Genomic DNA, 27,146 nt, shown 5'->3' on the forward strand with positions numbered 1-27,146 from the left:
GGTTCCCAGTCACGCCCAAACAAGAAAAAAATGCATGGTACAAAGGGCTCCGGCCAGCCTCAGGGGGGCTGGGCGAGGCGCGACGGCGGACCGAACCTTAGAGGGCAATTGATACCCATTCTACCAGGGAGTCATAGACTGTAGGAGTCCGACTAGGCGAGAAAGGCAAGAGAAACACACTTGGGTGCAAGAAGGGAGTCATCGGAGTGGACCGAGGCGTTCGAGTCCGGACTCGAAGCGGATCCAATCAGCTGGCGGTGTCACCAGCATTGGGCATCAACGACTCGATAATTTGGGGGTGGCAGGGTGAATCAGAAGACGAGCAGCGGAGCAAGCGTCCTAGAGCATGCTATTTCGAGAGTCCAAGAGTCCGAGCTCTCTCTCTCACTTCAAACACCGCCGAGGGGAAAGAAAGAGAGAGATGAGGGGGGGGGCAAGTCGAGTGGGCGGGGAGTGGACAACGCTAACCAACGATCGATGACATGTCGCTGTTGATATCCAAACGTTTAGGAGCCCACATGAATTGGCAGAACCTGAAATCCAATTGCTGCCGCGCTAATCGCAAGCAGTGGGGAGCGCCATGTTGAAGTGAGGCAGTTAGCCATGCATCGGGACCACCCAGGGTGTGCGGTGTAGGAACACCATGACTGACGAGCCAACACAGCGACCCGCTCACACTTCACTGGATGGAAATGTCCCAACCCCCGTTCAAGGCGAAAAGGAGGATTGATTCCATGATCCCTCCAGGATGTTGCTGCAGGTAAGGCGAAGATCGGGAGGGTCTGACGGTCATCATATCATATTTGACCGACATGCAGGGAGTTTAGGCCGACAGAGGAGGGGGGGAAGGAAGGATGTGTTTGCACCGCAAGACGTCTGGGGCAGGAAGATTTACTTCTTCACTGACCAATCCACATGACAGTTGACAGACCGACTTAGTCATGGCAGCCTTACTGTTGTCCCAACTGAGCTAACCAGTTTTGGCTATAACTGTCTTATACTACACTAGTCCCAAAATGGCTCCGGTCATGTGACTCACAGTCACCGGACTGGACCAATCAGCCCAAACCCAATCCAGCTTTCCAATCACGTGCACTCCGCCTCGAACCGCCTTTCTGCGCTTTCAACCTCTCCAAAACCCCCCCGGCGACGACGACATCATAACTTGATCCGCCGCTGCCAATTGTCTACCTCCACACCATGTTCTACGCTAGGCGATCGGTGGCTTCGGCGCGGCTCCTTCTGCGGAACCAGCAGCCCCGGCGATTCGACTCGCACGCAGCTCACCATGCCGAGCCTGTGAACGAGAGCTTCGGCGTACGTTCTCCCCTCCTCCAATGGGAACGCAAACGAACCCTCCCTACCCTCGCCGACATATACTCCTATTATACCATTGTGGCATTGGTTCCTGCATGAACGAATAAGCAAGGCTTTCAAAGCTAACATCTTGATTTTACGCACCCATATAGCGCAGTTTCTACGTCACCTTCGGCACCTTCGCGTCCGCCTTCGTTCTGTACCAGGTGTCCAAGTCGAACGACAAGTCCGACTCCCCATCATGGATCACCAACCTCATCCACAAGTGGACTCCGGATGAGAAGATCTTCGAGCAGAGAAACGCCATCCACACGGCCGCCATGGAGAAGGTCGCTCATGACCGTCACTTGTTCGCGAGTCAGGGACCTCGCGAATTCATTGAATTGAAGCAGCCTGAGTACGTCAACATACCCTCTTCTCGGTTATGGTGCATGGCCTGTGTGTATGCTAATTGGACATTTTCTTCCTTGGTATAGAGTCAGCTTCAGCGCCGTCGCTCCTTACAACGTCGCCCCCGGCCAGAGCGCCGATCTGAGCCATGTTGTCGCTCACTACCAGCGTCAGAACCAGGAGATGGAGACCGCCCGTGTGGCCCGGATGCAGGACGGCAAGGTCGTGTCTCTTTATGAGTAGGCGAGCATATTGAACTAAGCAAAATGTGATTCTGTTGTTTTTTTTCTGTGTTATGAATATGTCGGTAATAGACATAGGAAGCAGGGCTTGTTGTACATATACCGGGCAGTGTTCAAGATCTTTTCTTTATTCTTATTTTCCGTTATCTATTGTCCGCAGATGCGGTTGTCCTCAGCACGAGCTTTCTAACAGGCATATCCAGCTGTAATCGCAAGTCACAGTTACATACAGTACTCTGTAGGTCCCTGTCGATCAGATTGGCCCCATAACCGATACTAGTACTAATGCCCAATATGAACAGCAGAACCAATAAAATCACATCTTTATATAAGCTCCCGCTACCACCATAATCCATATATATATACTAGTAACCACGCCCCTAAGTAAATAGTAGTATCATCAAGCACATCTAACCCCCAACACCACCCTCCCCACCCCCTCCGACTTAACATCCAACCTTTCCTGCACGTCCACCTTGACGCCCTGAGCACCAGCAACGCCACCCAAAACCGCCAAAAACTCATCCACACCCCCTCCAACCCCAAAGTAGACCTTCTTCGCCGCGACCAGCGCCCCGCTCTGCTGTCCCGGAGTAACAGCAGCACGACGCAACAACGCAATTAACGTCTCGGAGAACGCTCCCAGCGAAGCAGGCGAGTAGATGGTCTCAGAGGCAAGGACGAGTGTTTGGGAGTGAGATTCTTGCTGGGAGAAGACTAAGTCCACGAAAGCAGGTGACCAGGCACCGGAGATAAAGGAGATGGTGATGCCGCGGGCAGAGAGGTCTTCTTGGAAGGATTGGATGAGGGTGGGGGTAATGTCGAGGAGTTCATCTTCTTCTGACTCTCCTTCGGAGGAGGGGGAGGAAGAAGATTGTGTGTAGTGAAGCCATGTTAAGAGGAGGTTAGGGAAAGTAACGAGGCGGAGGACGGCAGAGTTGTAGTCTGCGAATGTGAAGTGAGTTTTCTTTCCCTGTGCTGTGGTTGCTGGGTTCGAGAGGAGCTGTGCGAAGAGAGATAGTGATGGGATGGCGGTGCCGGCACCAAGCTGGGTATTCTTATCAGTATCGAAATACACTGGATGTTATTCATGGTAGGTAGGGCTACATACCTCAATAATATGCCTATCACCAGCAGACGTCGACAGACCCAGCTCATCAGCATCAACAAGCACCTTGGCTAAATCAACTGCACACTCCCAGGTCTTGAACCCGCCTTCGTAGAAATTGGGCTTGATGTCGCCTTTCTCCAGACCGGCAATCAGCTCCTCGTTGTTCTCGTCGGGCGTATCTTCGGCCATGAGTTGGGCGCGGATATCGAAGATGTCCCGACGAGCGAGGGTGAGGTGCTTGGTTGCAGCAGCCGTGTTGATGGGGAGTCTGAGTTTGTTGAATGAGATTTGAGAGGGGAGAGTTGGGATCTATGAATTGTCAGTAGTTGATACTTGATGTAACATAGGGTAGGGTAGAATAAGTGATATATCAAATGATAAAATACCAGAAGAGTGTATGAAAGTTACTCACCCACTCAGCCACATCATGTTTCTTAGCTGGAATCAGCTCCGGAAGTGTAGATCCCGCACCAGCATTCTGGTCATTGTTCGTCTCGTCAATCTCATTCATCTCCGTATCATCGATATCGATATCGTCCCCCGCAAAGCCGAAGCTGAATGTGGATGTCATGTTGTATTGGGGGTTTATTAGGCGCAGTTATCCACAACTAGACAAGATGAAATAGAGAGCTTCTTCGGGTATAGTTTTATATGCCGTATGCACAGCTGATTCCCAAATCTGGAGAAGTAGAAGATGGATGTCCAGCAGCGAGGTGGGGTATCCTATGATCTACTTCAGAAAGAAGAATTGAATAGTCTGAGCCCAGTATTGTTCTGAGAAAAGGACCAAGACAGTCAGTCAATCTCAGAAGACACTATTTCTGATATCTCCTGTCTAGACAAGGTCTGATGTATTTTAAATTGCCAATGCCTGGTTCTTTTCCCTCGTCGCTTCATTCGTCCAATTTTTGCATTTTCGTTGTCAATGATGACTAAGCATTGTGATCCGGCGCTGAAACCGGTCCTATACATCGAGTATAGAGTTGGTCTTAGATTGAATAGTACGTTTATTTCCAATGATACTTTATGGTAGACTGAGAAAGTCCTTGTATAAATACTAGTACTAAATTACTTGGCTTTCAGAAGGTATATATCTGGTGTCATGATTGGGCCCGCGAGAATGCTACGCAGGACCCTCTATCGTCTCACATTTATATATATCACAGAAACGCTCTATGTATTGTCCCAAACACGCAGACAACGTAACGAACAAAGGGAAACATCACATATCATCTAAGCAGATCCATTCTCGACCTGAGTCGCAGCCACAGCCTTCTCAAGAGCCTGAAGGGCGTCGGCCAAGAGGTCCTCGGAATCCTCAACACCGCAGGACATACGGACAAGGTCATCGAAGACACCAGCAGCCTCGCGCTGGTCCTTGGGGATACCGGCGTGGGTCATGCTGGAAGGCACCTCGCAGAGAGACTCGACACCACCCAGACTCTCAGCCAGAGTGAAGATCTTAGTGTACTTGCAGAAGAGGTGAGCGGCTTCCTGGCCGCCCTTGATACGGAAGCTCAGCATACCACCGCCCATGCCGTTGCGGTGCTGCTTGACGGCAATGGCGCGGTTGGGGTGAGAGTCAATGCCGGGGTAGTTGACGGCGATGACGTTGGGGGAAGCCTCGAGGGCCTTGGCGACGGCGGTGGCGTTGGTGGTGGCCTCGCGCGCACGCAGGTGGAGGGTCTTAAGACCACGGTGGGCGAGCCAGCAGTCGAAGGGGGAGGGGACGGCGCCGATGGCGTTCTGGAGGAAAGAAAGGCGCTCCTGCAGGCTGCCGGAGTTGAAGGCGGCAACACCCATCAGGACATCCTGAGATTATTCTTATTAGCAAGACGTCCGTTGCCAGGATAGAAAGATGTAAGAGCTGAGCTTACAGAGTGACCGTTGATGTACTTAGTGACGGAGTGGACGACGATATCGGCACCGTGGTCCAGAGGGTTCTGAACGTAGGGGCTCAGGAAGGTGTTGTCGACAACAACGAGGATACCGTACTTGTGGGCCACGGCAGCGATCTTCTCGATATCGACCAGGCCGAGGGTGGGGTTGGAGGGGGTTTCGATCCAGACCAGCTTGGTCTCGTTGGGGCGGATGAGCTCCTCGACATCGAGTTCGATGCAAGGCGAGAAAGTCACCTGGACACCATGGGCGGAGGCAACCTTGGTGAAGTACCGGTGGGTTCCACCATAGACATCGGAGACGGAGACGATGTGAGAGCCCGCGGCGAGAGACTGAAGGATGACGGCGGTGGTTGCGGAGCCAGAGGAGAAGGCAAGGGCATATTTGGCGTGTTCAAGAGCGGCAATGGCCTGCTCGAAGTTGTCACTGGATTCCAGCAAGTCAATAACCCATATAATGTATTTTCAACTATGGCGATTCTCATCCCACTAACCGGTTGGGGTTCGAGCTGCGGGTGTATTCGTAGAGACCGACAGGGTTGCCGACACTGGTTTGCGCAAAGGTGGTGGAGAGGGAGATCTATCACCAGCTGATTAGCGCGTGTACAGTAGAAGCGAAGGTAGTGTCCGGAGAAGAGTGCGAACTCACAGGAGCAATGACAGCGCCAGTGGTAGGATCATGAGGAGCACCGGCGTGGACGGCCAAAGTTCCGAAGCGGCGATCCTGAGGGGTCGACGCTCCGTTCTGAGTGGGGAGAGCAACCATTGTGACGAGAAGGGAGGGGGGAAAGTTTAAAAATGAAATAATAGATAGATGCGAAATGGGGAATAAGAAATAAAGAAAAGTCAAAGCGAGGAAAATAATCAGAACAAGTCGCTGTGGTCTAATGCGCGCGCGCAGTCTTGTAGAGCAGTTGAATGCTAAAAGACAAGAGGTGGGTGATGAAATCACAGGGCCCCTGCAAGACGCAATGCGGTCTAATATAAGCCAAACTCAAGGTTTCTAGGGTTGCGATTTGTAATGGCCAAGGAAACGAGAGAAAAAAGATCGGTGAGACGAAATCACTGAGGAATGAACTGAGACGAGCGCACAGAGAGGGGGCAAGTGCTTTGAAAATTTCTGGCTGATGCCGGGTTTCTTTTACGTTGCGCAGACCAGATGCTGGAGAACTATAGGACGAAGTGGTCGAGAAGGACCCGCGCCGAGTTCCAGAATGATTCTTCACTGTCTTTTCTTTCCCCACCCGCGAGTTTATCGCCGCCTTTAACCGTCGCTGCGCCGACGCCCTTCCGTGTTGACAGCCTTAGTTCCACCTCTAGTGTATGGGTGTGTGTGTATGTGTCTGCTTTGCGTTGTTAGGTGTCATTTGCACTCCCTATCTCTATCTACTTACGCCTTGATTTATCTAGACTCTGCAACGGTTTCACTCCCTTCCCCCAATTCTAGCCCAATCGGCATGGATGCACGGTCGCTGGTCCTGCAAGGGGAGTAATGATCCATGGTTCCTGGGGATGGGCTCATACCATCCCTTCATTTCGACATCAGTAATCACTATTGCGCCAACCTGATAGAATTTCAAGGCAGTTTGAAAGCCAAGATCATGTCATTATTCGTCTATCGATGGGAGCGATAATCGCCGTCTGCAAACATCCATATCCCAACGTGGTATATCCAAGTCCCCTCTTTACTTTTCTTTTGAAACCCACTGTATGTAGTGTACAATGCAATCCTATCCACGGAAAGCTTTTCGTATTCCTCTGCGCAACAAAGCAAGCCATCAATCACCACCATGAGATCGGACCCAACCCTGCCATTTGCATCGATCCCTATACCATAACATGTTAGACTGTCTTCAACATAGGTAGAATCATATACTTGGAGTAAGGCAAGCCACTCACTATAATCGAATATGGAGGTTTCCGCTCGATCGCGGCGGCATCTCCTAGATCTGGTGCATTGGGGATCTGGTCGTGCCATTCCTCCATCTCAACGCGGAATCGAACAACTTCACCAACATCAAAGTAGAAAGTGGAGCCATCTTCGTTCTCCCAGATCCAGACTTGATCCGCGTAGTCACTGGTATGTGTCAGTAAGGTGAGAAATCGCAGAGTTGGAATAGGTGGTACACTCACAATCTGGCGCCATCCAGGAGTAGATCAGGGGGCACGAGGATATCGTTGAAGAATTCCACGGCAACTAGGGAGTTGTCAACATCATGCATCAAGCATATACATGGCATGTACGGAGTACTCACCCTTAATGCCATGTTCTGTCGCACTCGAGATCTTCCCAAGCATGATCTCGCCCTTGAACGGGCGGAAGACAATCAGACGGAATTTGACTGTTAAAGGGTCAGTCTCTCTGCTACACCATAAGATTTAGAGTAGATAGAAGACAGAACATACCATTTACATTGACAAGTCCAGTACCATGGCCAATCAGACCATCGGAAGACTCTAGCAGGTCATAGAAACCAATACATAGGCCGATCTTTTGAATAACCTATGCACAACAGAGTCAACAATGTTTGCTCACAAGCATCGCTCTCAGACCATGCTGAGCTTAATGTACATGACGAAAGGAATTTCACGCGCTAGTACATACTTTGTTGGCATACTTCTCGTTGATGTTATCCTCGAGAGCCACCGCGCTATATTTGGAGAAATCCTCCGGGGAGATCTGGATAAGATCGGAGACCGTAGTCTGTGAGATACAGGTCAGCTCATACTCCAATATCGGTATGCACTGGGTGCGTATAGAAGCGAGAGTAGTAGTAGTCGATCACTAACAAGAATGAACATGATGAATTGAGTCGCTTGACGTAGCGCTCAAACGGTCGGCGGGGAAGAAGGGAAAAATTATCAGAGAACGGAAATAGATCTTTCTGTTCTTTTCTTTCTATTCCAAGACAAGCAGTCGGATGGAAGTATTCAAGCGGTCGGGACTCAATCCCATATTAAAAGGCCAGGCCAATTGTCCCCCATCCGGCGACCATTTTACAATTATTATATTGGAAATCACTTTTAGCAGCAGAAGCTCAATGCGAGAACCCCCTGCTTCCAGCCAATGGCAGACAGCGGATCTGCCATGAAATTTTTGCCTGGAGAGTGAGGTTGGCCCCACGTGAGCGGCACGCGATTCCTGATTCTGCTCGGAACGGAACAACCAAAGAGGCTCTGTCACTGAATCTCCGGCCGCCATTTATTGAGTTGCGCCCTCGTCAAGCCTTCGCGATGTCGAGAGGATGGCGTGCATGCTGTCTCTCTTTGAAGGTCGTCTGAGATCTTCTCGCCATGAACTCCCAGGGGTTCTCTTTTCCTCCTCCCCCTCCTCCTCCTCCCTCCCAGCAACAACAACCGCAACAACCGCAGCCGCAGCAGCAACAATACCGTCACCATAATGCCAACTACCCTCCTCAATATGGCGGTCAGGGCTATTACGGCCAACGAGGTGGTCATGCTCAGGGTGGCCATTTCAGAGGACGTGGGAGGGGCTATGGAAACCGAGGAGGCGCCCGTGGAGGTCACTTCATGACACCAGATAACCGCGCGTACCCTACCGCTACACCGTCGACTGGCTACGCTCAGATGAACTACTCTGGGTATGCCACGCACCCAAACCCAGCAACCCAAGCCGCTCCTTCGCCATCGCAAAACTTTCAACGGGCCCCGAATACCTCCTCCTTCCCTCCTTCGCAGCCTTTTACGCAAACCGCAGCCCGGGTGCCGCCTTACCAAGGCCAGCCAAACTATGGGGGAACTTATACTCCGCCTACCGCTCAACCTGGGTCTATGTATCCTTCGGCCATGCCTACCCAGCAGCCGGTCAACCAGCCAGTTCAGACGCCCATGGTTGCCCCGCCTATGCGCTGGGGGTTTGAGCATACGGGACCGGCAGGCTCTTTCGCCGGAGCTCAGCGCGGCGGACGCTTCAATGGTCATAACGCTCAGCCACACAACGGGGATAGAACAACACACTATGCCAACAAACGCGATCATAATGCGGCCTTTGGAAAGCCCCAGTCTGTCGCACCGCGAGTTCCCGCTCCGCCTCCGGTTCCAAGCTTTGGAAACCCACTCCCCGTCAAACCCCCGCCACCCGCTGATGCCACAAGGAAGCCAAAGAAGAAGAAGAGAAAGCACAATCAGCTTGGACTGACCCCGAGAACCGAAGAGCATGAGTCGAGCGAGGAGGAGGACGATGCCGATGAAGAAGCGAGGTCAGCCTCAGCAGCTGCCAACACCACAGCTCTCAAGGTCACATATCGCGGGAAGACTTCCACACTGCAGTCGCCAGAGGAAATTGCTGCCTGGATCGAGGAACGGCGAAAGCGGTATCCGACGCAGGCGAAAGTGGAAGAGAAGAAAAAGGCCATGGAAGAGGCGAAGAAAGCACGCCAGGAAGTACAGCGGCAGAAGGATCAGCGAAAGCAAGAGTCCAAACGAGCGCAGAAGGACGGTCGAAATAAGAAAGCAAACGACAAGCAGCATAATGACCAACCGGTCGACCCCATGGATGCTGCGGCAAAGGCCAAGGAGAAGGCGGACAGACTACGGCGGAAGCTCATGAAAGAAGAGAAGCGAGTGGCCAAAGCCGAGGCTGATGCTGAAAGGGCTCTAATGAGGGCTGAGGCATTGCAAAAAGGTTCGGCCGATGCCAACATAGACGAAACTTCGGCCACTGGACAAACCCAACCGGCTTCTGCAACCGGGACCAAGGCAGATGCAGGTTCGGAAGACAAATCTGTCAAACCCGGGCCTGCTGTGTCCGAGGAATCAGGAGTCACCAACGGCGATACGACGTCTGCAACAGATGTCAAAATAGACGCCGGGAAGCCCGAAGAGGCTGGGGACGAGGTCAACATCTCGTCTCAAGATGACTCCGATAGCAGCGATTGGACGTCGTCGAGTGGGTCAGATTCCTCCTCGGATGAATCCGACAGTGACTCGGACTCTGCGCCGGAGGAGGCGACCTCTCGACGAGAAGGACCCGAGCGGGTACCGCCACCCCCTCGCGAGAACAAGAAAAAACCATGCCATCACTTTGCTCGAACCGGTCGCTGCAGGAACGGAGATAAATGCCGATTTTCGCACGAGACACCTGAGCGAGGGAAGAAAGCGAAGCCAACGGAGTCTAAGGGGCGGAAGGGGCTTCTACAAGCGGTGAGTCCAGCACTCCCCAAACGCATGCTGCTGAGAACGTGACTAACATGTGCAACCGCCAGCTTCTGGACCGCCAAAAGGGAGAAGAAGACCGAAAAGTCATGGAAGCAATTGCATGGCTCGGAGAAAACGGATTCCTAGATGCGCCAAAGGCCCAAGAGGAAGCTAACAGGTCGATATCGGTGACCGACGGCGCGGAGGCTCCGCAGCAGGCAGCCCCCAAGGATACAATCTCGGGGCAAGAAACCGATGCTGCCCCAGTGACTGCCTAGTATATAGTGTGGCACCATCTTGAAGGCCGTATCGTAGTGTGCTGTATATACATAGCTAGACTAACGCATTATAGTACGTCTCGTGCCAGGCTCCATCGTGCTCGAGCACGGTAGACAGTTCAGATTTTCATTAGTGACTCGTGCCTGTAGGCTGTATAGTGGGGAGTGAGTTCGGTGTTCTTTCGTTGGTCCAAGAACCGAATCTGGACGAATCAGAGTTCGGCCATTAAGTGTAGCAGCACTTCGGACGAGAGCGTAAAATTGCCATCGCACCATAGTGGCCACCGGAGCTCACTAACAAAGGGATGCGGCTGCAACCTCAGTTTAAGCCGACTATAGATAGTAGGTACTTTAGGAAAATGGATGAATGAATGGATGGGTGGGATAGGTGGCGCCTCCCCGCTTCGCGCTGCGCTTGTGAGTTAGCTCAAATTGTTAGTGCTCTGGTAGATAATTCTTAGCTCCTGGCTATAGACTAAGTGAGGACTTCGAATGATGGCATAACGCTCGGACGGAGTTCATTTCCCATGATAGTCTAGATATGATGGATGCCTAGCGAGGGCGTGGGTCTTGTATTTCCATCCAGGATTAGAAAGTCTGCCTGCCTGCCTGCCTGTCTCCGAAGGAGAGAACAAAAAGGAGGAAGGGGAGAAAAGTCTAGCCCATTGTGAGTGTAATGTAGGTAGTCCAGGGGGAAGAACGATGTCGGCGTTAAGTAGGTAAATAGACTAAGTAGATGGAGGGGAGAGAGGTTCGAAGGGTGGGGGGGATAATCCTTAACGGATTGGGAGGCGAAGTGGATGTGAAGCTTTGTGTCTAAATTACTGGATAAGGAAAGAGTGCAGTTTGGGTCACTGGTTGAGGAGCCGAGAGAACTGGACCTATACTCCCAAAGGAGCACTCTCCGAGGAAGAGAAGGACTACTCCGTAGTCGATAAGGGCGGATAAAGAGGTTCGTATGGACCCCTGCCTGTGGACAGGGATCTCGATAGTGTGGTGGGTGGCTTAGATCCTGGAGATGTGATGTCTCACTCAGTTCATTAAATCGCTTCTAAGCTTTGTATTGAACAGTATTTTAGTTCACGATGGAAGGTAGTCGGGTAGTTGCTGGTTAGTTAGTTAGTTGGATACCGCAGGCAAAATTAATAATCGTGATCGGCCGCATCCACATGTCAGTTCCGCACATCCTGATAAGATAGACTGTTGGACACTAACAGCCGACCAGTCGGATAGCCAATGTTTTTCTCATGATACTTGCATCAATTCTAATCAGAAAAGAGCAAAGTATGGAAAAATGTGTGTGACTGCAAGTCAGTAATTACATACCCATCATACCAACAACAAGACAGAAGGTTCCAGATAGACAGACAGCCAGACAGACAGGACTAATAATACGGTGCCCTCGAGCTAGTCCCGAACGAGGACATCAGCAGCTTCCACAAACTTTGGAGCGGAGTGGAACATGTCGGCGAGGGTTAATTTCATTTTTGCCCAATGATCGTCCGCGTGCCCTGAGTTGTTGCTGCAGGAATTGGGAAAACGCCCCTGAGCAGATACCACCTTTCCTGCCAATAATGCCTCTCTCAATCGTATCGAGGGCTATATTTACTTATACTTTTTTCCAAGCGTCTCCTTGGCTCATCGCTAGAGAAGTCATCCAAAGAGTCCGGACTCTCGCGGATAGGTCATATACAATTTGCCATCCCTCTTAGTATCTATCTAGTGAGAATCAGCCACCGTAGCCGACGAACCCCCGGTCGGCGAGCGAAAAATAGCACCAGTGGAAAGACGCTACACCCGAGTTGGGCCTGAACTCTCCCAAATTGGACGAGAATGAGGGGATCCGAGCCGGACTTCCACCGGGCGATGAGGCCAGAAGAGAAGCAGTTGAGCGACTAGTGGCGCCCAAGGGGGATTAGCGCGAGTGGAGGAGGTCCGATACAGCAGGTACGCCCGGTACGCTAGACCATAGGCTGGGCTGGTGGCCAGGAACAGGAAGGTCCGGATGTCCACTAGTCACAGGGTCATCCAATCCATTGTGCCCTGCGTCGGTCTGTCCGCAATGACAATGGATCCTTCCCCCCCTCCCCCCATCTCGTGTTTTTTTTCCCATTTGATTTTCGCCGTCTGGCTAGAGCCGGGCAATTAGTACGGAGTACTAAGAAGGTACCTAACTTAAGCCAGGTAGGCAGTAGTAGTGTGCGAGTAGACTAGTGTAGTATCTAGTTAGTAACTTTCTCCAGCTCAGTCCATACTGACTGGTATACATAGACATCCTTCCCCCCGGTGGTTCGTTCCTTCCTCTTCTCTTCTCTTTCTCTCTTTCCTTCCTCGTGCGATTTCCCCATTCGACGTCTGTCCTTCGTTCTTTCGTCGTCTGCATCCACTGACTCACCCGGTTCACTCTTTTTGACCGTCGAGACTATCACTCCTCTCTCTCTCTCTCTCCCACTGAGAAGTCATTCTTTTACTTCTGTACCACCCACACTTGCATCGCGTATTACGCCTGTATATCGAATACTATCCATTCCCCGCTATTGTACCGAGTCATTCTACTACTCACATATACTTCTCCACCAACATCCATCAATATGCGTTCCGTCTTCTACCTTGCTCTCAGCGCCATTGCGTCTCTTGCGGCTGCTTCCGATAACCCGTTCAACAACCCCGAGGGTGGCTACACCTTCACCGCGGGCAGCCCGACTACCCTCACCTGGGACCCGACTACTAATGGCACGGTCACCCTGAGACTCCAGTGGGGTGCTGTTTTCACCACCACCTCGGGCGAACTTATTGCCGGTAAGCTCCTGTCATGGATGTGGTGTGAAAAGCTTCGATGAGATGCTAACGAGAAGAATCAGGGAACATCGAAAACTCTGGTAGCTACTCTTGGACTCCTTCCGCCAAGCTTGCAGCCCGCTCGGACTACACCATTGAGATCATCGATGATGATGACACCGACGATGTCAACTACACCCCGCGCTTCTCGATCTCCGGTGCTACTGGAGCGGTGACCACCAGCACTGCCTCGTCAACCACGTCTTCCGCTTCTAGCACCAGTTCTTCCACCGAACAGACCTCCACCGTGAGCGCCACTACTCTGTCTACTACCACCTCGAGCGCTAGCTCTTCCACCTCGACCACCACGGCTAGCTCGAACTCCACCGTTTCGGCGACGTCCTCCAAGACTGCCTCGTCCAGCTCTTCGAACACCGCGAGCTCCAGCGCTTCTACCGCCAGCGTTACCACCGTCTCCACCAATGCCGGTATGGCCAACCAGGCCTCTATTGGCATGATGGCTCTTATCTTTGGTGCTGTTGCGCTCATCTAAAACTACGACGTTCTGATTCTTCTGCCCGGCTGAGGGCTGCCATTTCCGTGGTCGGGTGATGATACCTTTTTTTTTTCTTTACCTTCTGGTACATAGATTTTTGAGCAACTTCTTATTTACGCCTTCTTGCACCCCCCCTTTTTTTACTCTTCTCACGCCCTCTTTGAACTTTTTCCTTCACGTACCCTGTTGGATTGTCAAGGGTTTCATGGACCTTTTCCGTTGCTGAAGAGTATCTTTTATGTGTCGGAAAGAGATGTTACAGATCCCGGCTTTCTCTGCCATTTTCGCTCCTGGCGATGGTATGGGCATGTTAATTATTACTACGACATTGTTTTTGTGCCTCCGGATGGATGGACCTAATGGGTTGGACATCGGACTTTACGGAGTATGTAGATACGGATTGTGTAATGAATGACTACTAGCCTATCATGCATGCAATAGACAGATGACTCGGAGCGCCCCTGGAAGAAGGGGTCGATGCGTAGCTGAGTGTACACGGGACCTGCATGGTGAGCCCGGTGAAGATTCTGACGGGGTGGAGATGCGCACACCTTGCATGGCCCACCACACTGCAGAAGACCGTCTGGGATAAGTTGGAGACATGCAGGGTTATGCTTGCATGGAATGGAGATTCGAGGATTAGAAGATGGTCTATTAATGAGCCAGGAAAACGAATCCGACAGTCGCCTCGATGGAATCATTTAATGAATACCCCATAGTGCCGAGCAATCGCGGCTAACAGATAAAGTGAAACAAACAATTTACAAAGTATATGATAGGGAGAGATCTAGAATATTAGAGACCCCCCTTCAACGCTCCCCAATTAATATAGGAAATCAAGACCGGAAAAGCGAGGAAAGAAAAAAAAAAAAAAACATCCCCCCCCAAGAAAATGAGAGTGAAAACGACAGGGCGAACGAAGAAAGAAGATCCAGACCATTGGCAAAGGACAAGGCCCCACGGTAATCAAACCCAACCGTTAAATAAATGGTCCACCCGAGTCTTCCATCCACTTATCCACCGACGGGCAAATTTCGGTGTGTGGAGAGACTCACTGACTGACTCTTAAGATTTGAGATGAGTAATCAATTGTTAACTAATGTAATTTAATTTTCTTTCTTTTTGGTTATGGACAATATTCCTTTTAGTTTATTTATGGATATCATATTGTATCGAGGTGTAAGTTTAATATTATGATCGGTTATTGGTATACACAGTATATTGATTGGGATTTGCTTCTTTGCCAAGGATGAATCGGGCTTTGTTTGTTTGGGGGGGAAACCTGCAAGGCACGTGAGGAGGGAAGGGAAGGGTGTGCTTGATTTTTGGTTTCGGGTGAGTTCCATGGTAGAGACGATTTTTGCCCAAGGAACCAGTTGTGTATGTAGCTATTTTGATAGCTGTCCCTATTATACATATTGTTCCTTTTTCTTTCTTACCCCTGAGACAGACGGTGATGTAAGGATGGTAGTAATTTGGGGACTTTGAGGAAATATTCTTTTTGTTTGAGACTGTCATCCGAGCATGTACTGTATGCAGGTTATGCACTAATACTAAGCCAGAATTGTACAAACTGCAGTAGTCACAGCAGCTGACGTCGGAGTTGATATTAATGAAGAAGGTCAGTCCGAGAGAAAGACAGGAAAAACAGGGCAAAGTACAAGCACGGATGTAATCGATATTGGGATTGACTGGATCGGCGGGAGACTTTCATTTACCTTGTGCGGGGAGGCATGTCATTGGTTGATTGGCGTGAGGGGATAGGGGGAATCTTAATTTCCGTTGGCATTTCAAGGTATTTAACTTGAATTTAGGACTATCCTTACTATTTAAGTACTCTTGAGCTGTGCAATGGCCATCGATATACTCATGCGTTTCTGGTGATCTCCTTCCATCAAGCCGTCCGCAACCTGGCGCAAGGTCTCTACGTACGGATCATCTCTTATCTGTGATGCGATCTCGGATAGAAGTTTCCCGTACGCCCAGACATCGTTCTGTTGGCGTTGTTCGAATGGAAAATCACGCGGTAAAATATCGCCTAGAACCTCGGGTGCACACCATTCAGGCGTGACTCCGCCGATGCCGCTAATGTCGATGAGCACTGCGTTTCCGTCGGCGTCAAGAACAATATTCGACGGGTTCAGGTTCATGTGGGTTTTTTTGGCCTCGTGGAAGCGATTCAGCGCGATTCCGATCTGGATGGACCATTGCTTCCAGGGTGCGGAGATATTGTAACTCCAACTGCCTGCACTATGTTTGGTACTCCAGCGAAGTATTTGAGGTTCTCCAGCTCCTTGCAAATGACTTCGGTATCGTGACGTCGATAGAGAGGGCGGTTCACTATCTTCGATATGTATCGTTTTCCGTGGTGTGAAACCCAGAATACTCCGGGCGTGATTTCGGTAATACCAGTCAGTTCTTTATGGTTGATTTGCCGGAAGGAGGGGTATTCCTCGCATGAAGGATAGGCGACACTGAGAGGGTCTTCTCGGACCTTGCATTTCAAAGCTGTGTTGGGATTCTGCGATGTGCCCGAAGCATCATTGAGCTTGAGCTCCCTTTCGAAACCGGGTGCTGTTGCATCTCCTAGGATGATTTCTGTTACAGTGTATGGGAGAAGAGGGAGCCATTTGTAGTCTATTCGTCGGACAAAACTCTGGAAGAACTCGCGCCGTTCGCGTTTGGTAGTTGGCTGCTCGCCGGTGTTGTTGAGGGGGAGATTAGCGGTCGGGCCTCTTAGAGTCACTTTAATCCACCATTTGTTGCCTTCGATGTAGTAGATCAATGTTTGCGAGAGACTGGTAGGTTCTGCATGTTTTCCTGCCGTGGAGTCCTGCTGCTCTGAGTATGATTTGAGGGCAGTGCGAGATGGAAATTCGTCCATATTGGAGTAAATGGATACAGAAGTCTGAGATATCAAATGGCCAATGCATGGGAGGTAACTAACTACTAATCAGTTGGGGAAAGCAAACATGACTAATCAATACAAAAGTGCAGTGACTGACTACTAAGTTGAACTGTGATTCAATGCAAAGACGCCATCGCTTAGCCACTTGTGCATATTGCAATTCAGTCGGTGCAACATGCCATCACCTCGGAGATTCGACCGACGCACGGGCATGATACCCTCGGACTTAGACTCCCAGAATGAAGTAGTTCACCAGATGCCTAGTGTTGTATAGTCGCTTATCTCGGGTGCCTATTTTGTATCCCCGAATCCCCTCAACAAGCTTTCCCATTCCCCAAAATAGGCGACTGAATTTCTTAGCGTCGGGTACACGTAGTGCATGGCCTGCCCCATTCCATTCAATAGGTCACTACATGAATTTTCAGTCCAAATCTGGTTTGGAAGTGAACAACTGGGATAATTCTATTCCGAAATTGCAATGTGGGGGATATTCACAGGCCGCTAGGAGGCTAGGAGGGACTCGACTTTGCCATGGTTGAATAGGTTTGGTGAATACAAGAATTTGAATATTAGTACCTGTACATGACATTACTTCTCCATGCCCGTAGTCATGAACATTCACTGCACTTTTGAAGATATACTACCCATTCTAAGTTACTAGGAGACTAATGAGATCAAATCATGCATCTATGGTAGCATATAATAGAGGCATCTGCTAAAGACGTCACCACCATCCAGGCTCAATATCATTGACTTGAGTCCCCAGTGAAGAATGGCATGGACGGGAATTCCTCCCGGCTCTGCTTCTCTTTTTGGCCCACGCACAATTAATGTTTCTTGTACAATTAACATGTCTTATTCGCTCTGATTTCCTATGCAAGATTTTGACCTATTGAGGTTTCTTCTGGCCCAGGATGAATGAATCGAAAAAGCCCAGGTAATCTAGTTCGCACATCCACCTATATATATAAGGGTCATATCCTGTCATTTAGTAGTAGCTACTCGCACCTTTGAACTCAAGTCTGTAACCTTCGTTTCTATATCATCTATCATCTATAAAGGCTGTGTCCAGCGATCTGAACAAACAGAGGGAGGTCTGGCAACAAACTCCACAGGTGGTATCGCCAGAACTTCCCCTTAGACTCGCCATGAATTCTTCCCTCGAGCGGCAGTTAAGATAGCAGGGCGCTATTGAGTCTACTTTTCCTGTTCCACCCCAGGAACACAGCGAACAAGAAGACTCCCTGCATACTGCGTCATGGCAAGCTCAGCCGACTGTCATACCAACCCAGATTGGTGTATATTACCAGATCCCATATAACCCCAAGAAGATCCTAAGGACCTCAAGGCCAATGACTAGAGCATAGAGATCTGTGTCATAGTATAGATCCTACTAGTCCCGACGTCGGACATCGTTATAATAGCTGTATAACTGGATTTCGAGTACACAAACTCGATATAATGAGGGGCTGAGTGTGCCAGAGAAATTTATATGGACCCTGGGATGAAGGTGAGAACTAACAATAGTAACATGTACTGGTATATATCACTGACCATGTTTGCATAGTAAGTTCAACAGGGAGCTTTCCAGTTGCTGAAGTGCCAATCAGACCAATAGTCAACTATGCGTCTCAACGTTATAAAGCATGATTGTGACTTCATTGAATGCCCTGCTATAATGTCAGTGGACATGCTGAGCTAATTGCTATATATTATGGTTAGAGACTAGGCGAAAACTCTTGGATCAGAATTCCATGCACCTCTTAAGGTGCACCTACATGTGTCAAAGACTGTAGGAGCTCTGTGAAGGAACCTGACTGGGCTTAGAGCGTTCGGACATGTATACCAGCCTCTTTTGTTCTGGACATCTTCCACATGAGAACAAATTCGCTCAATGATCCTAGTCCAGAAATCGACGTATTTTCCACAATATAGAGCGTGCAGTCTATATATAAGTTGTTTTGTCCAGCTCTACAGGCTGTTTCAAGCACTGTACTAGCTGTCTATATGTCAGCCGCTTGTTACCTAGGGAGTGGGGGTGGGGTGCTTGTCCTACTGTAGCCTCACGCACCCTGCCTGCTAATCAACACCTGTTTAGCTTCTTCTGTCAAACACTGAGATGTGTTGATTGCACAGAATAATTACTGCAAAAGGCATCTTCCTGAATACTCAGAAGACCTGTGCCGCACTTGGAATCACTCACTCACTCACGCACTCGCGCACACACGCACGCACGCAAACTTCTGCAGATCGGTAGCATTACAAGGTGTTTTGAAAGACACTAGGAGTTCTTCTCTGGCTCCTGAGCACACGCTTTCCTGACTCGTTACGCCCAGTGATTTGCGCCGAGACTCAACGAGTGAAAACTGGTCTACCTCTATTAACAGAATCAAATTCTAGCATAGGTGGCAATTCAATGGTTCTTCGATTGAGTCAGCGAGCATACCTACGGATCCATATAAAGACCGCCGACTGCCCATTTGATCTTCCAACGCAACCCGTTCTCCGGTTTATTTACCAACCCAATTCCACCATGTCTGCACCGGCACCTGATTATCAGGATCAAGTTGAGTTGGCTCTGAGACTGCGAAATACCATGGTTGCACCGGCATCCAACCCCCAGGACCAAGTTGAGCTTCCTCTGCGACCGCGAATCAACATGACTGCTGCATCGGCACTCAACAGTCAGGACGAACCTGAGCTGCCTCTACGGCAGCTTCCTCTTACGTTCGCGATAGATGTTTCGGGGAGCACACTGGGACCGATCCTTCGGCAAGAGCAAGATGCTATTCGGGAAATCTGTGGAGATTCCATGCCACAGGAGTTGGTGTCACAGTCAAGTATTCTTCCTTGGTGCCACATGGCCCTCCCACCGATGCGTATAGCAGACATCGAGGATCTCAGGTCCTCTGGCCAAACCGATCCTGGGGCTTTGCTGAACAACCCCGCTTGCAGGTTTACACTCCAAGACGCCAGCCTATGGTTTCTCTTGACGGACGGCCACATCCACGAGCCACGAGTTCAGAAGTTTGCCCATGCCACCTCCGCTGCCGGTATTCACGGCAAAGCCTGCGTAATTATTCTGTTTGGATATCCGCAAAGCTCACCTTTCCGCTGCAATATCTCGGTTGGGATGTCTGTGTTTGCCGTGGCGCCACATTGCATCTTTCTCTTCTCGGATGTGATAACTGGCATGATATTCGTGCTACAAGCCAAGGGAAGTTTCTTGGATATACTCCCGGCAGAGAAGCGGTTTGTGCCATTTGGGGAGGGGACGAAATGGGCGGACCTGGTGACGATCAGGTACGACGATCTCAAAAGGGTCAAGGTCCCAAGACCCGCCAAATTATCCCGGGATATAGTCATACTCCCAAACGGCGTCCATTTTGACTTGAATAGTATTTATACTGGCTCCATATCCGAAACTGACACACTTAACCTGCTATCGGACTACGCAGCGTTAGATGTGGTCATTCTGGCCGCGGAGACAAGGGGTCAACATGACAAAATTCAAAAGTGGATTTTGAACTCCCGTCGGACAATAAATCCGATGAATAAGATCTTGCGTGAACCACGTGAAGACTTGGATGGTGAAGCAAAAATTGTACTTCTCACCCTTCTGACTTTTTTGGGCGGAGATGGATCACTCCCACGGTCTCTGTGGCAAGCGTTTCTAAATTCGAATAAGTCCTCAACTGCTGAGTTCATCAAGTCAGAACTCCGTAAGCAGCATCGACGGAATTGGGAGCATTTGGAAAAGAATGTCAGAGCAGCTCGTGATTATTCTTCCCGGTTGGAGACGACCCTTGAGGATGTCTTGGAAAGATTAAGCGGATTAACTCTACGCCAGTCTTCAATGTCCCCAAGCGATCTAACTCCAATGAGCTCGCCAAATGCAGCAGATATGCGATCTATTGGAGCCGCGCTTTCGTTTCAACAGAGATCCAGCCCACTTGCAAAGGTTTCCGGGTCTCCATATGATGAACCGATAGACTGCGAATGCCTGTTTTTACCAGGATACAAAGACAGCAGAAACGTCGCTGCAGGATGTGCAGCTCCCCAGAACTACCAAAAGTGTCCTATATGTGGGACTGATCGGGCAATACAGTGTCTTCTCCTCCAGACCCCACGCGACTACAATGGCACACACCATGTTCCACAGGCCAATAGCTGTGCCGGACACCGCTATCCAATGGTCTTGGGTAGCTACCCCGAGACTGATGTTATTTTGCCTCTGTCAGCATGTGATGCTTGCGCTTGGTTACTGCTCCAGGTTAGAGAACTGCCCAATGGTCAGCGTGTTGATGCTGCGCTGCCGCTGGTCTCTCTTGCCACGGATGTAAATCGACGGCAATGGGTTCGAACCCTTAACCGAGTATATGAACGCCGCTTTCATGAGGGCATCATTCTCTATGCCTTTCTCTCTTCTGTTTGCTTTAAGATGGAAGACATATCCAAAGAGAAGGAGACCTCCTCTAGCCTGATGGAGTGCCTTGAGTGGTGCTGCAGAGAAATAAGCAGCCTTCCTGGCGAGCCTATGAGGGCCGGTCTCCTACCAGCTCCAGAATTGATGCCGGGCGTTGTTTGTAGATTGGTGACGTTGCAGGAGCTTTTTATAGCAGCGTTCACTGATTCTCACACAAACAATTGGCTTTCAAACTTCCTACATTATCCTATTGAGGGATCCGTCGTTTTGGTCCGCATCGCCAGTCAGATGGAGGCCATAGCTCCTCACATGATCGAGATCTACGTGTGGAAACGGTTGCTCTACCAGATAGCTGAACATTACTCAGCGTTGCGCAGAGAGAATGGGCCCAAAGAGGCTGATTTATCCCTCAAAACGACACTCGGTAAGCCAAACCTATCACCTCCTGGACGGGCAAGTGCAGCCCATACTGACCTATTAGTAGAACTGTTTTCATCTTCTTACTCAATTTCTGTGGCTCAGTTGGGTGACCATCTTCCATCACTGGAACAGTTTCGACGCCTAGGTAATTATTTTGCGCCCATTGAGAGAACGACCAAGTATCACGCTGCCCTGGCTGTCTTCCTGCACATCATGTGGAAAGTCTCAGCTCTACTCCAGGATAACATCCCTGAAGTGGAATATTATTTTGTCACGTACATAGAGAGCTACGGTCTCAAGGTGCAGCAGGCAGATAACCCACTCTGCAAGGTATTTGATGAACCAACGCTGGTTGGAGACGGCGACGTTGAGAAGATGATCAAGGACGTGTACGAGTTGTGTTGAGGGCACTGAATAGGATGTACCTTTGCTTTTTCTTATTTTTTCTTGGGATCAGTATGAAGATATTATGGTAGTATGCAGATCATTCCGGGGTCTATGAAACATACATTCTATATGTACTTAGTACTCCGTAGCTGCACTTGAGTACTTACTTTGCGTTACTCCCTATGAGCCAAACTCTATAAAGCGAAGGAGAGGAGAAGTCCACATATATTCACAACTACAAACTGTAGTAGATCAAACACCCAAACTCAACTTAATCTACAGTACACCCACCATCTCACACACAAAATTGAAACTACCGCCACAACTCCCCAAACCCAACATACAAATCCCTCTTCCCAATCTCCACCCCCTCCATCCTAATAATCCCATACGCAGTATTCAAATGAAAATAAATATTCGGCAGGACCATGGTATGCGCATACAGCGCATTCGTAACATCCACCTCGACCCCGGGCCCCATGGGCGCAGGCTTCACCGTCTCCGCATTAGCATTCACCACCTCTTTCGTAGCATCATTATCCGCATCTTTCAGAAGCTCCAGCACTTTGTCAATACGCTCGTAGCACTCCGCAAAGGTTTGCGGGTTACCCTCTGGAAGTAGGGTTGTGGGGAGCGTGTCTGCCTCCGGGTGGTTGGTGAGACGGGCGAAAAGACGGACGGAGAAGGTTGTCGCGATGCGGATTTGGTCTGCGAGGGGGTACATTGTAGCATGGAGGCGGGAGTTGAGCAGGAGGGAAGATGGGTTGGAGTGGGTGCGTTCGGCGGTGCGGAGGAGGTGGAGGAGGGTTTTGAGGATGCTGGTGAGGATGGGGAAGGTGGTGGCGTAGAGGGTTGAGGTTGGTTCTTTGGGGGACATTTTGGTGGGAAGTTGTTTATTGCGTGTGTGTGTGTATGTAGATGACTTGGTAGGGGTGTGTGTGGTAATTGTTTGGGTAGAGAATGGTTCAATTGAGTTGGTGTAGTCTGTGTGAGTCACAGTGTTGGATACAGGATGCTTATGTAGTGGTTGGTGGAACCAGTACTAGTGTCGTGGTTAAAATCTTATATCAGACAGAGTGGATTCAGGATCCTATTATAGTGTGTTGCATGGCCACGTTGTTCGGAGATGGCCTTTGTGTTTGTCGCAGGGATATTGTGTGTTGATATTGTTTCAACTTGGTTGCTAGCACCATGCTTATTGCTGAGTGTGATGGCTATACGCATTTACGAGATGGATAAGCATCTGGTGAATTGGAGTCATGGGATATAGAGCTCTTGTTTGCAAAATTATTATATTTGTTCACGTCGTATCGACCGACCAGCGGTGACACATACAATGCACTATAAACCTCTAGGGAATGCAGCCACTACGATATCCACCGAGGACATACCCGCTTCACAAAGTTCATAAACTTGAAGAACCCGACCGCATGCTCGACGTTGCCGTACGGATCGACCACCCGCTCCGGGAATGCAATCCCCGCCCCATACAGACCCCGGACAACGCGGCCGTTGGAGTCGCGGAAGCCTCCCGAAACCGGGTCGAATTCGGGCTCCAATGAGGAGCCGTTGATAGACAGCTCTGGCAGCGGGTCCCGCGTGAAGCCGACGGCCTGGACCAGGTACGAGCATGAGGGCAGATGCCGCTCATACTGTGCCTGCTCCTGGTTGTCGCCGCAGTAGACCTTGGTGATGAACCGGCCAGCCTCGGAATGTGGCAGCTTGTCATCCTCCAGTTGCTGGCGGGCAAAGTCGGCAGCAGAGCCTTTGAGTCCGGTGTTGTCTCGGAGGATCCAGCCGTCCATGAATTCGGCATACCGCAGAGAATGCCGAGTGAACCACTTGATACGGAGCTCGGGATGGGAAGTGCGGGCCAAGTCTACCAGATTGAGGAGGGCTAGGATGGCGCTATGCGACGCTCCTACTACGGCGACGGTCAAGGGCTTGTCTCGGGGAAGATGCGACACCAGGTCGCTGGGCTTCAGCACTACATCCAGGTCCAGCCTTTCGATGTGGTGCCCAGGAACTGAGATAGAGACCTCGGTTGGGGATGATCCTGTACAAACGACGAGTCGAGGCGTCAGCACCTCGACTTCATCCTGCGAGTCCTGCAACCGGATGCGAACGGTCCAAGTAGCAGTCTATGTCGACGATCAAATGTTAGCGATGCAGGATGCTTAATGGCTCCCAGAGCTCTATAACTGACTTTCTCGGCCAGGTTGGCAGCTGTGACAACTCCCCGACATGGCAGAACCCGATCCATCTTTGTGATGCCATCGGTAAGAGCGCGAACCACATCAATAGCATGATGCAGATGACAGGTTTTATTCTGGTCGAGTTTGGCCATCGTCGTAAATGGGTTGGGAATACGAGTGTTCTCGATTACGGTGCGGAAAGGTTGAACGGCCGTAGCGTACGCTTGAAAATAGCACACCTTGGTATTGCTGATTGGGCCGACAGAACCAGTCAGCAGGAGCGTTCCTCTTCTGACAGCTTGGAGCTCATTCCGACAACCAGACCGGGGACTTGCTCACCTAGGAACCTCGCGGTATCTCTGGTTTATCCGGCCACCTTGGAACAACGGGTCAACCCAGGCAATTTTCCCTCCAAGTTGCTTCTCCAGGAGATTTCCCACAACTGCCAGACCGGCAGGACCGGCTCCCACAACAACAGCAGCACATTTCTGGGGTTGAGCCATCCTCAAATTGCTCATGTAGATAGGGTAGAGCAAAGAAAAGCAAAAAGTCGAGAATACCACAAATTCACGGGGCTGAAAAAAGGGTGGTTGTGACAATCGAAGCGTGATCTCAACAGGGCGGGAGAGGCATTTATGGGGATGGAAGTCAAAACGCCAGGGGAGCTGGGACGTATTGCCGGCGTAATTCTCGGCGAAACAGGCGAACGAGAATCAAGGCCATGTTTTGGCGGGAGAGGGGAAGCCACGAACACAACACCATGAATGACCGCTGAGAATGGGATAGCCGAGTACCCCGATGGCCTAGATAGGATAGGCAGATGGGCAGATAGCCGATCAGCCAGTCAATCAGTTCGAAATCGAGTCACAGCGCAGGAAAACTGCGCAGAAACGAAGTCTCTCGGGCGAGATAATGCATCATGCCTCCGCCACAACCGGTCAGGCGGTGATAACCGCACTGCTCACTGGTCACACTCAGTGTATCACCGCTTCTCGCACGACTGACCGGTTGTTGCGCAATCCAATGTGGCCAGCCCCACTCGGATTCGCTCCTGGAACATCCTGGGCCGCTTTCCGTCGGCCGTCACATTCTGTCGTCTTGGCTGGGAATGAAGGAGGGCCGCAGGGCGAAGGGGAGTCGGGGGGAAGGTCGCTGTCAAGCAGAGAGCAACATTGAGCTCTTGTTCGGCCAATTGACAGGACTGTCTCTTCCAGTTTGGTTCATCGAGGGAAGACAAAACCAGCGTTGCTGGTGATGGAGGAAGAGAGCGACCTTATATTCAAACGCGCAGATGACGGGATTGGGTGGTCTTGGCGCAATTGCGTGATCGCCTTGAGGAATGAGGTGATGCTCTCCGGCCTGATTTGGCAGGCTGCCATCTATACTAGCCATCTATACGGAGTACCCAGTTCTATCGATAGCCGATAAGGAAGTATAGTTACTTAGTTAGTTAGGTATCATAGCTGCTTAGTAAATATTCCCCCAAACTGTTGACTAGCTACATAAATACTGCTATTGGGTGATTTATTCGTTTCTAGCTCTTTTCACTCTAAAGATGCTGCTGACCTAGGATCCCCGCATTAGACCGCCCAAAACACCCGCACTGACACTCGCTGCACATGGTTCGACCACCCGCCAAACCGTGCTCGACCCCAGACAGCAATCGCATCTCCAATCTCTAGAGTACGGACTTGGCTTCCATCCAGTGTGGCTCGTCCTCGCCCCTGAGTACGTTCGATTTCCTCCGCTTCATTCGAGTCCGGAGCGATGTCATCCTGGTAGTGCCAAACAATAGTATGCTTTCACGAACCTGGCACGGCCGTCTTATTCGACTGTAGCTTACGAGCCGTTGGCAGCAAGTTAGGATGGTCGGGTCCAAAATGGAAGGGACCCTGTGGCGGAGGCTGATTGTTTGCAGCTCTGTTCTGATGTGCTGAGTGAATGACTTCGGTGTCAAACCACGAATAAGAGCCCCCGTATTGGCCGCGAGACCCTGGACCGCCACCCCAGCCTTGATCATGGGATGCTATGGTAAAGATGATTTGGCGGCATGGATGAGTGGTCCGATGGGGCAGCGGCTTTGGAGACGGGGTATTCAAGGCCTAGTGGTTTGAGCACGGTGTCAGCAGCAATAACCCGATGAAAAAGTCTCCGGCTAGTGTGAGACGTATGCAGAATGCCATAGTAGGCCCAAAGCTCCAACTTACCTGCACTTCATAGCACAGAGGTACCGTCGTTAAGATAATTTGATCCTGATCTTTCCGGATAACAGTCTCTCCTTCCAGGACGGACTCGGAAGAAGCCCAATACTCGGCGGCATCCACAATCATGTCTACAATTTCAACTGGTAGCAATTCCTGCGAGTCCCTCGTCCATTGCCAAATATGCTGCAGCAGATACCGAACCTTCAGAACATCGAAACAACTGGGATAGAAAGTGTCATCTTCCGGGGAGGAATCTTGGGTATCCTCGGCTGGCGGGGTGTTTGAATCGTCGTTATTGTTGTTGGGGGGGAGCCGGTTTTGTCGTCGCCTGAGTGGAAGCCGATTAACTAGAGGCAACATCATTACGCTCGTAGCCTGTGAGCTACTTGAAGAGAATGTAGGGCCTCCTTGTTTTTGTCACCGATACAGACTTAATGTTGGCTCCTGCGAAACGATCAACTTGAATCTTGTCGTAGTTCGGTATTTATCTAATTGTTTGCCTTGACAAGATTAGCCACCGGGCCAAATTCAAATAGCTACACGATGAAGAGGTTGCTCACTCAAGACAAGCTCATCTCGATTGGTTTGGCTCAGGTACCAGTCTGACTCAAGTGATGTCGGTCAACTTAGTGTAACCGTTTGATCTCACCCCGCCTTCCGGGCAGAATGATAGAGGGGGAGGAGACGTGCCGTAGGATCCACACACACGATGATAAAATATGGAACAAAAAGTCTATCAATGATGTGACTGGAGCGATCACTCAATGAAATATGAATCATGCCGTCTTATAAAGAGAGAGCGCTACATGTGTGAAGGGCGATAGCATTGATTGATATCGCCAGGAGAAAAGCGGCGCAATCGATAGGTGACGTCATGGC

General features: G+C 50.4%; 11 protein-coding genes across 11 annotated transcripts; 4 read left to right on the top strand and 7 right to left on the bottom strand.

Annotated features, from left to right (window-relative positions):
- The first annotated feature begins 1,091 nt into the window (after nt 1-1,091).
- BDQ94DRAFT_152673 (putative NADH-ubiquinone oxidoreductase 178 kDa subunit) lies at nt 1,092-2,191 on the top strand. The gene is made up of 3 exons (XM_026768019.1): nt 1,092-1,317; nt 1,470-1,714; nt 1,794-2,191. The coding sequence occupies exons 1-3, from the start codon at nt 1,201-1,203 to the stop codon at nt 1,948-1,950; spliced, it is 519 nt and encodes a 172-aa protein (XP_026621186.1). The 5' UTR covers nt 1,092-1,200; the 3' UTR covers nt 1,951-2,191.
- Nucleotides 2,192-2,349: 158 nt separating this feature from the next.
- BDQ94DRAFT_183709 (protein-histidine N-methyltransferase) lies at nt 2,350-3,932 on the bottom strand (the record flags this gene model as incomplete). The annotated part of the gene is made up of 3 exons (XM_026774478.1): nt 3,473-3,932; nt 3,061-3,369; nt 2,350-2,997 (listed from the first exon to the last, which is right to left on the bottom strand). The coding sequence occupies exons 1-3, from the start codon at nt 3,629-3,631 to the stop codon at nt 2,350-2,352; spliced, it is 1,116 nt and encodes a 371-aa protein (XP_026621187.1). The 5' UTR covers nt 3,632-3,932.
- A 347-nt stretch (nt 3,933-4,279) lies between these two features.
- On the bottom strand, nt 4,280-5,920 carry BDQ94DRAFT_101874 (cystathionine gamma-lyase CYS3). The gene is made up of 4 exons (XM_026763356.1): nt 5,608-5,920; nt 5,453-5,538; nt 4,938-5,385; nt 4,280-4,872 (listed from the first exon to the last, which is right to left on the bottom strand). Exons 1-4 carry the CDS (start codon nt 5,722-5,724, stop codon nt 4,294-4,296), a joined length of 1,230 nt encoding a protein of 409 aa, XP_026621188.1. The 5' UTR covers nt 5,725-5,920; the 3' UTR covers nt 4,280-4,293.
- Nucleotides 5,921-6,455: 535 nt separating this feature from the next.
- BDQ94DRAFT_152679 (DNA-directed RNA polymerase III subunit RPC25) lies at nt 6,456-7,982 on the bottom strand. The gene is made up of 7 exons (XM_026768020.1): nt 7,749-7,982; nt 7,564-7,662; nt 7,365-7,461; nt 7,214-7,300; nt 7,092-7,155; nt 6,858-7,035; nt 6,456-6,785 (listed from the first exon to the last, which is right to left on the bottom strand). Exons 1-7 carry the CDS (start codon nt 7,758-7,760, stop codon nt 6,741-6,743), a joined length of 582 nt encoding a protein of 193 aa, XP_026621189.1. The 5' UTR covers nt 7,761-7,982; the 3' UTR covers nt 6,456-6,740.
- A 270-nt stretch (nt 7,983-8,252) lies between these two features.
- Nucleotides 8,253-10,393, top strand: BDQ94DRAFT_163033 (CCCH zinc finger protein; the record flags this gene model as incomplete). The annotated part of the gene is made up of 2 exons (XM_026769654.1): nt 8,253-10,121; nt 10,184-10,393. 2 exons carry the CDS (start codon nt 8,253-8,255, stop codon nt 10,391-10,393), a joined length of 2,079 nt encoding a protein of 692 aa, XP_026621190.1.
- Nucleotides 10,394-12,696: 2,303 nt separating this feature from the next.
- On the top strand, nt 12,697-13,859 carry BDQ94DRAFT_152683 (GPI anchored serine-threonine rich family protein). The gene is made up of 2 exons (XM_026768021.1): nt 12,697-13,192; nt 13,255-13,859. The coding sequence occupies exons 1-2, from the start codon at nt 12,985-12,987 to the stop codon at nt 13,722-13,724; spliced, it is 678 nt and encodes a 225-aa protein (XP_026621191.1). The 5' UTR covers nt 12,697-12,984; the 3' UTR covers nt 13,725-13,859.
- A 1,697-nt stretch (nt 13,860-15,556) lies between these two features.
- BDQ94DRAFT_163034 (protein kinase-like protein) lies at nt 15,557-16,611 on the bottom strand (the record flags this gene model as incomplete). Its single annotated transcript, XM_026769655.1, has 2 exons — nt 15,557-15,937; nt 15,970-16,611. 2 exons carry the CDS (start codon nt 16,609-16,611, stop codon nt 15,557-15,559), a joined length of 1,023 nt encoding a protein of 340 aa, XP_026621192.1.
- A 2,557-nt stretch (nt 16,612-19,168) lies between these two features.
- BDQ94DRAFT_174989 (uncharacterized protein) lies at nt 19,169-21,886 on the top strand (the record flags this gene model as incomplete). Its single annotated transcript, XM_026772426.1, has 2 exons — nt 19,169-21,485; nt 21,546-21,886. 2 exons carry the CDS (start codon nt 19,169-19,171, stop codon nt 21,884-21,886), a joined length of 2,658 nt encoding a protein of 885 aa, XP_026621193.1.
- Nucleotides 21,737-22,954, bottom strand: BDQ94DRAFT_152689 (DUF1993 domain-containing protein). The gene has a single exon (XM_026768022.1). The coding sequence runs from the start codon at nt 22,743-22,745 to the stop codon at nt 22,182-22,184; it is 564 nt and encodes a 187-aa protein (XP_026621194.1). The 5' UTR covers nt 22,746-22,954; the 3' UTR covers nt 21,737-22,181.
- A 183-nt stretch (nt 22,955-23,137) lies between these two features.
- On the bottom strand, nt 23,138-25,298 carry BDQ94DRAFT_152692 (uncharacterized protein). The gene is made up of 3 exons (XM_026768023.1): nt 24,403-25,298; nt 24,075-24,312; nt 23,138-24,009 (listed from the first exon to the last, which is right to left on the bottom strand). Exons 1-3 carry the CDS (start codon nt 24,579-24,581, stop codon nt 23,236-23,238), a joined length of 1,191 nt encoding a protein of 396 aa, XP_026621195.1. The 5' UTR covers nt 24,582-25,298; the 3' UTR covers nt 23,138-23,235.
- Nucleotides 25,299-25,515: 217 nt separating this feature from the next.
- BDQ94DRAFT_152696 (uncharacterized protein) lies at nt 25,516-27,136 on the bottom strand. The gene is made up of 2 exons (XM_026768024.1): nt 26,271-27,136; nt 25,516-26,165 (listed from the first exon to the last, which is right to left on the bottom strand). Exons 1-2 carry the CDS (start codon nt 26,628-26,630, stop codon nt 25,866-25,868), a joined length of 660 nt encoding a protein of 219 aa, XP_026621196.1. The 5' UTR covers nt 26,631-27,136; the 3' UTR covers nt 25,516-25,865.
- Between the last annotated feature and the right edge of the window lie 10 nt (nt 27,137-27,146).

The sequence above is a fragment of the Aspergillus welwitschiae genome, assembly GCF_003344945.1.
Source record: "Aspergillus welwitschiae strain CBS 139.54b unplaced genomic scaffold BDQ94scaffold_48, whole genome shotgun sequence".
In the NCBI taxonomy this organism is placed as follows: Eukaryota; Fungi; Ascomycota; class Eurotiomycetes; order Eurotiales; family Aspergillaceae; genus Aspergillus; species Aspergillus welwitschiae.